The sequence below is a fragment of the Amborella trichopoda genome, chromosome 11 (genome assembly GCF_054954075.1).
Source record: "Amborella trichopoda isolate Santa Cruz 75 chromosome 11, AtrichopodaSantaCruz75HAP2 v2.0, whole genome shotgun sequence".
NCBI classification, from domain to species: Eukaryota; Viridiplantae; Streptophyta; class Magnoliopsida; order Amborellales; family Amborellaceae; genus Amborella; species Amborella trichopoda.
This window is the reverse complement of record NC_142346.1, coordinates 43,422,200-43,430,023: the sequence shown is the minus strand read 5'-3', so window position 1 is coordinate 43,430,023 and position 7,824 is coordinate 43,422,200. Positions and strand designations below refer to the sequence as shown.

Below are 7,824 nucleotides of genomic sequence, written 5' to 3'. Positions count from 1 at the left end.
TCTCTTCTCCCATATTTTGGCCATGTGCTCACTTATCTTTTATTGCTATCATTGAAACAAAGAAAGGAAAGATAGGAAGAAATTGTCTATTTTGGTCTTTTATTTGGATGCAATAGAATTTTGTTTGTTATGTGTTGATGTAATATTTTTACCAAGGGATTGTATACGATGAGACAATTTATGAATGTTACAATTACTTACATCCGCTGTGAAATCTGAAAGCTTGGGTGTGTCATAAAGTTCGAAAAATTTCTTTTGAAAGTTTGAGCTTGTAGAATAGAATAAATGCAATCATCTAATTTCACATCCAATGATCAAGATTAATTTTGACTACCTTATACCAAAGTTAAATGGTCTCATTGTATATTTTTTTTTTACTAAACCTTATTTGCAAAAAAACTTGCCTAAAAAAAGTTATCAAAATACTTAAAATATCAATTGTATAACATTTTACCGATTCATCAAAATACATCTATAATATTCCTACTCAGAGTCATGATCATGTGTCCTTTGGTAGGATTTTTGGATTAAAAAAAAAAGCTGATATAAATAGTTGATATCCATTTTTTTGATAATATTTTATTTTATTATTATATTTTGAAAAAAAAAATTACAAAAACGCCCAAAAGATGAACTGCTTAACATCTTATTTATTTATATCCTTTGCTTTAATTTCAAAATACCCATTGAATTGAAAGACATGAGTTGGAATAGTTGTAAAATTAATAAAATGTTAAATAATTCATCCTCTATTTTGATAAATTTCCTTTTTAACATGACTTGTATTCTTATATTTGATGTAATCTTAGTGACTAAAGAGAGGTTCAATCTGTTTGAGCACATAAAATAAAATTTTACCACTAGGATCTTGTGTCGAAGTTCAGGCCTCCACTGTGTCGTTCTGTAGAAACGAAATTTCGGACGAAATATCGCGAAATCTAAAGCTGCCCCAAAGGAACGACGAAACAAATCTCGTCCGAAACTTCGCGAAATTTAGACGAAACTCAACCTAGCGTAAGCTGCGTCTTTCTTTTGTAACTTTTGAAACCACTGCTGAAAAAAGCAGAGGGAGAATAATAATAATAATAAATCGATGAGAGAGAGTCCAAAAATAGAGCCCTGGTTCAAAGGCATTGATTTGGATGCAAGAGAGGGCTCTCGCTTTGTTCTTCTGCAATTTCTAGGGCAAGGTACGGGAACGAATTTTTTCCTCTTTTTTTCTTTATTTTTTCTCCTCTTTTCTTCCTTCTTTTCTGAATTGGTTTTGCTTGGATCAAAAGGTTTCGATGCCCTAGTATTGAGTTAATTTCTGTTCTTATTTATCCGATGATCTTGTATTTTTTCTCTTGAAAACCCAGATTTTGATATGAAGGAGAGCGCCCTCTGGAAATTATCTCTTTTTGGATTTTGGCGAAAGAGGCCTAGGTCTATGAGAAGCTAGGGTTTTGCAGAATTGGGTGCTTTGTTGTTCTTTTCTTTTAATTTTCTTTTAAATCACGATTTTTTGCTTTAATAGAATTTGGTCAGCTCGATGAGAATTATGATCAAAAAATGCTGGCTTTCTGTTCTTATTGGATCTTATGGAATGTCCAATCTGGTTACTTATGGCTTTTTTGTTCTGAATTTTCCCAATCGATTTTGTAGTCATAGCACTAAGTTTCTTTCTAATGAGATGATTCTTGATATGACAATTTGAGATTTTTGCTGCTTATTGGAAAAAATTGACATGTTGAATATGAGCGAATTATGTGTCATAAGGGCATTTGCATGAAAGGAACTGGTTCTGGTTTGTCAGATATGATTTATTTATTTATTATGTATGTATGTGTGTGTGTATGTTGTGTTTTGATAAACAAAACATATTTTTTCACCTTTGCATAGACAGGGTGGTGAGGTGCCACAATGCGACCTCTAGAGTTCCATTTTACCACTGAACTATGGAAAAAAAAGTAATGTATGGGAAAAATAGAAATATCTCTTTTTGCTCGAGTAGAAAGATCTCTATTTATAAATAAGAAAATAGAAAAATGCAGTAACTTTAGCTATATTATTCCTTAGATTTTTATGCACAAGAAATGAATTTTTGCATGACCCAGAGATGTTCCTTTCTGCATTTTGGAAAGGCACATTGCTGGCTAGTTGTTAAGTGATAAGTCCTGGACAAAATCTACTTGTGCAAAGAGGCTAAATATCAGTATACGTCGCTTATGAGCTAAATACTACAATTTTCCTTCTTTGATTTCCAAAGGCATTCGTATTCCATCCAGTAAATGGTTGCTTTTTTTTTTCTATAAAATGTAAATCATATGACACCCTCATCCTGCCAAACTGCTCAATGCATTTTATTGAACCATTTTCAATACCCATGCTAGTCATGTTCTATGATTCAATATGTTCATTTCCTCTTGTTTTTATCAGTTTCATCATACTTATCAATGCCATACATTATCACCCTACTACCATTAATCTTCATCGCATGAGGAGTGCCTATGCACTGTCTCTTCTTTTTCCGAAATAATGAAATATGAATATTTGCGAGTCAATAAGTATATTCCAAGTGCGGGTTGTGCTACCAGACTAGATACATGTCTCAGTAGGAACTAATGAGAGTGCTCTTTCTTTTTTTTTCAAAAGATAATTGTTTGTATTATATTAGTGATTCACAAAATCGGTATGCAGCTCATAAAATCTCTATACAAATGCCTGTGCATGCTATAGAAAATGTTGTGTAACTGTGCATTTGTGAACAGTTGTCAAAAAGCTGAATAAACAGTGTGGCTGCTGTCTCGACAAAAATTGAGTTCCTATTAGAACCCTCTCATCTGACCATGCACATTGGCTTGCCAATGGTACCCATAATGAAATATGAATATTTATGAGTCAAAAAGTATATTCCAAGTGCGGGTTGTGCTGCCAGACTAGATACATGTCTCAGTAGGAACTAATGAGAGTGCTCTTTCTTTTTTTTTCAAAAGATAATTGTTTGTATTATATTAGTGATTCACAAAATAGGTATGCAGCTCATAAAATCTCTATACAAATGCCTGTGCATGCTATAGAAAATGTTGTGGAACTGTGCATTTGTGTACAGTTGTGAAAAAGCTGAATAAACAGTGTGGCTGCTGTCTCGACAAAAATTGAGTTCCTGTTAGAACCCTCTCATCTGCCCATGCACATTGGCTTGCCAATGATACCCATATTTGGAGGACTTCTGCAAAAATGTGACACAATCGTGATACACTGTGGATTATATTTTCAGAATTGCCCTCAACAAAGGCCACCAATCCAGAAAAGGCGGTGATCTTCTTATTGAAACTTCTATTAGTTCATCATCTTCAGGGGTGGGCACGCTGTACAAAGAATTGTGTGTATCATGCTGCCAATAAATAATGATTATATTTTAAATGATAATTACTAAACTAACCAGATTTTTAAGCCACTCTTCCATAACCATACGAAATTAGAAGTCAAAGGTTCATTGTGGTTTGGGTATAACCCATTGAGGATGGGAACCACTTTTTATTGGTTTTGTTTTCTATAAAGAAAAGTGGTCATGGAGATTTAGGAAGAACTTGGGGCACTTTGGTCTATACTAGTGGAGGGTAAGCATGGCCCTGAAGACAAGTGGCATTTAGGGAGTAAAGAAGCCAATAAGATCTTTAGTAGGAGAAGAGTAGGTTTTATGGTTGCTGCTTCATTATGAGGTGAGTGATCTCGTCAAGTTATTGGACTATGCATGCAATGTTAAAATATTCAGCCGCCTAGACACCTAGGCGTGCTCCTTGGGTGTCCTTGCTTCTAGACGGCTAGGCGGTTGCCTCAAGGTGTGCTCCTAGGCAGTACTTGGAACAACTTGGCCAAGGGCAGCAAAGGGCCTCAGCTAAGGGAAAAAGAGTACTTCCCCCAACCACCACTCCCTCGAGACCCCCCTCCCCCCCCTGTTTATTTCAAAAAGATGGCTTCTTTTGTTCTTTAAACGTGATTTTGAAATGATCAGTGATGATTAAAAGGACCACTCTGGTCTCTGGATGATATGTGGTACTAAATGTGCAAGGGACCCTCGTGAATTAGGGTTAGTTGCATGTTTTGGTTGGATGGGAGATTAATTACAAGAAAATTAAGAAATTTGGCTAAAACCCACAAAAACTTATAAAACTTTTGACTACGGATCCATGCAATATGGGTTCATATTACGCAACAAAGAACTTGTGTGAAAAAGCAAAAACATATTGTGTATATTCCTTTATGCATTTGAAGTGATTGGAATATCGTTGTTTGAAATAAATGGACTATAGTGCAAAAAAAATGTCTACGTTTAAGATAAATAGACTATAGCCAAGGTGCCCTTCCGCAACCCCCCAAAAAAACCAGGCGATGTTGTTTTTGGCGTCCTCCTCCGTTTTTTTAGACATTGTATGCATGTATACTGATGCTATTTTTTTGTGCAACCGTGGGCTTGTGGTTGTGGTCCATCATGGAATTTCTCAGTTTATCTTTTTCTTACTACAAGATCTTGACAAAGATTTACCCATGGCAGAAGGCCTGGATGGTGGCATGTGGGATTTCTGATCCCCTGATTCTGTGTAGGAGGTCTTGACTGTGATTTGGGTGAGTAGAGGGACTCGACCTCCTTATGGATAGCGGGTTCTTAGCATAGCAATAGGTTTGTCTTGGGGGTTTATAAGTTCTTCAAGCTTTCTGGCCTTCTCATAATGTTGAAGGGATTGTAAGACATTATCTCTTGTCCATTGTTCTATTGCAGAGATGGAGTCATCTTTTCTTCTGGTGGATGACCTTAAATTGACATTTTTGTTGATGCTATTACTTTCTTAATCCAAAGGAGTTTTTCTTTATAACTAGGGCTATTTCCATTGGGCACAGTTTCTACTTTTTATTTTTCTTTTTATTGTGTACTGCCTACTTCATTTTGTGCCTCAATGCAAAAATTTTACAGCTACAAGTTTTATCTTTTTCTTTGTTTGCTATCGCATCCATTTTGTGTGGCAAGATATTTCCATTTACCTATAATTCAAACTCTGTGGCTTCTAGTGTGTGGCTTTTATCTATGAATATTTTAATACTTTTACCTTACCTTTCTGGTGTGTTAGGTTGTAATGATATATTTGCCTTTGTGCATTAGTTGATTTAAGATACTCTTCATCATGTTGTTGCATTGCCCTCTCAAGTATGCATGGTTTACATTGTTAATAATCCATTCCTTTTTTTAATATTTCTTGGCTGGGTTGTGTTTTGTTTGGAGCACTAAATGTGTCCTATCAAGGTAAACTCTCCTGAATGTATGCAAAGAAAAGTGTGATTCCGAATTTATTCAATAGACTTCTCAGATTTCTCGTGGTCTTTTTCTGGGCAGGTATTTGAGTGTACATTATCTTCTGAATCTGGTTCAATGGGCAATCTAAAGATTAGACAGCGAGTGCCAAGCAAGGGAGCAGAGGCTACGCTTTTTGCACAACTTACAACTGATGGTGAGCATGAGTGTGAGGAGAACATCCTTAATGGCGAGGATTCTGGTCTAGAGTCAGATGATTTCACTATTGCCGATGTGGGTTGTGAATTTGCCATGCTTAGTGATCAAATTTTCAGTATTCCTTATGAACTCTTTGATCTCCCAGATCTAAAGGAAATCCTATCCTTAGAAAGTTGGAATTCATGCTTAACAGAGGAAGAAAGATTTTCTCTCTCAGCCTACCTTCCTGATATGGACCAGGAAACATTTAGGCTCACAATGAAAGAGTTGCTCAATGGTGAAGACCTATATTTTGGCAGTCCTTTAACGGATTTCTTCAATAGATTGAAAGGTGGGTTCTTTCCTCCTCCGGTGACTCATAACAGAGAAGGGCTCCTCTATTTACAGAGGAAATTGCACTATGTCTCACTGAGAAGATACCAAGAGCAAATGTTGGAGACCTTCTTGAATATGAAGAAGAAATGGGAAGAATGCAGGCCAGGATTAACTATTGAGGAAAGGATTCGAATTTGGAATATATGCAAGACTGGGTACCCTAGCTCCCGAACGGATCATGGGCAAGAGGATCAAAAGATGTTATCTGGATCTTTTAGCAATAAAAACAAGCCCATGATGCCTTACCCAACAAATGGAATGGTGCCCGTTGCTGTAAAAAGTAGTGGTAAGGGAGTTCTAAAACTCAAAACAACAGCAAATAATTCCATACAAACAGGCATAGAAAAGCTAGAGATGACTGATACAAGGCCTCGACCCAAAGGTGTACTCAAAATAGTACCTCGAGGCCATCTCACTAGAACTGAACCACCAAGAGCAGTGCCATTTAAGAGAGAGAAAGGTCCCTTGCCTCCTGCATTCATAGTTCCCAAAGATCCCAGGTGGGGAGGAGAGCTCCTCAAAGAAGAAGACCGCAATGACGGAAAGAGATTTTCAGAAGATTTGCACAACCCAAGGAGATATTATCGTGGAAGTAGTGTAAGGGAAGAGCACTTCTACCACGATGAACTTTGGGGAGCTCCGACTAAGCAAAAGAATGAGCTTCACTCAAGCATATACAGATACCCATCAGAGCCTTATTGTGATTTAGAGGAGCATCAAATTACTACATTGCCCCTTGATATGGGACCAGTTTTTAGGGTTCGCGGTGAAAGCCAAGGGCACATGTCGGAATTTCACAGTGAGGAGCAGCCAGTGTATTCAAGAAGCAACCATTTAGTAGACTCTAACAAGTATTATGATAGTGTACCAAGGGCGAATGACGGGAACTTGCACAAGAAACAGCAAAACCGAATTTCAGAGGGCCCTGAAGGTGGTTATGCGCTGCCCAAAATCTACAAGAGGAAGAAAAGTAGCAGGAACCTTGAGCCAGTGGATTTTGCAAGGAGGCCGACTGGTTTAGGAGAACCTGAGGAAATTAACTACCAGCATGGTGAGAAAGCTAAGAGTGTGAAGATAAGGATTAAGAAATGGAAAGACTAATGCTCTTGATAGGCAGTCTCTACAAGATATTGCACCTTCAGGGTGATGAATACAGCATATGGTTGGTCGAATTCATTTGATAAAGGCCTTCACAGAGGTAGCCATTCTGATGCCACATTGATGGGGAGATTATCTTGTTATAAGCTTTGGAATGTGAATTTTGCTGGGTTCTCATTTGGCGAAGGTTGGATCTGGAAGCATAGTATTGGAAATGTCTTCGCTCAATGATTAGTAGAGCTCTGATTCAAGAAATCAGTTTTTGAAGCTATATTTTGGTGGTGGAAAGGAAGAAACATACTATCTGAATGAAAGATTTGCTGTGACTTGATGAACTCACCGCTCCTTTTCTTCTCTGTAACAGTGCAACACTGTTTTTGGATACATGAGCCCCTGCTCTCTGTCTCTCTCCCTGTCTCTCTCCCTCTCTCTTTCTCTCTCACACACACAGATATAGTCTGGTATGGGGTGTAAATGTGTACATTACATGATGTATATGCAGCTGCATTTTGGATGACTGGGTAGACGCAACACCATTGGGTTGCTGTCCTTCCAGTGAGGGTGGCACTGTTCTCTTGTATTCACTTGACTGGATTATCTGTAAAAATGTTCAATGAATAGCTTGTTAACGAGTTAGTTATGGAAAGCTTCTGACATAAACATACATAACCTTTTGAGAAATGACTCTTTTAACTGGTTAACTTGGAAGAGGGTTTTGGCACTAGCCTCTATAATTTAGTTTTTACTTTATTCTGGTGGTATATCAGCAGTGGGAATCAAACCTGGTAAGTAGTGCTGCTTTCAGATCTCTATATTCAACATGCTGATACCTTAGTTTAGATTCTGAGCTCACTTTTTTCATC

General features: G+C 37.4%; 1 protein-coding gene across 2 annotated transcripts; it reads left to right on the top strand.

Moving 5' to 3' along the window:
• The first annotated feature begins 868 nt into the window (after positions 1–868).
• On the top strand, positions 869–7,607 carry LOC18448313 (uncharacterized). Of its 2 annotated transcripts, XM_020676124.2 has the most exons (3): positions 1,055–1,190; positions 1,359–1,457; positions 5,372–7,607. In XM_020676124.2, the coding sequence occupies exon 3, from the start codon at positions 5,408–5,410 to the stop codon at positions 6,962–6,964; it is 1,557 nt and encodes a 518-aa protein (XP_020531783.1). In that variant the 5' UTR covers positions 1,055–1,190; positions 1,359–1,457; positions 5,372–5,407; the 3' UTR covers positions 6,965–7,607. The 2 variants fall into 2 exon arrangements, with proteins under 2 accessions (XP_006858445.1, XP_020531783.1); XM_006858383.4 differs by lacking the exon at positions 1,359–1,457 and having other exon boundaries at positions 869–1,190.
• Positions 7,608–7,824: the final 217 nt, after the last annotated feature.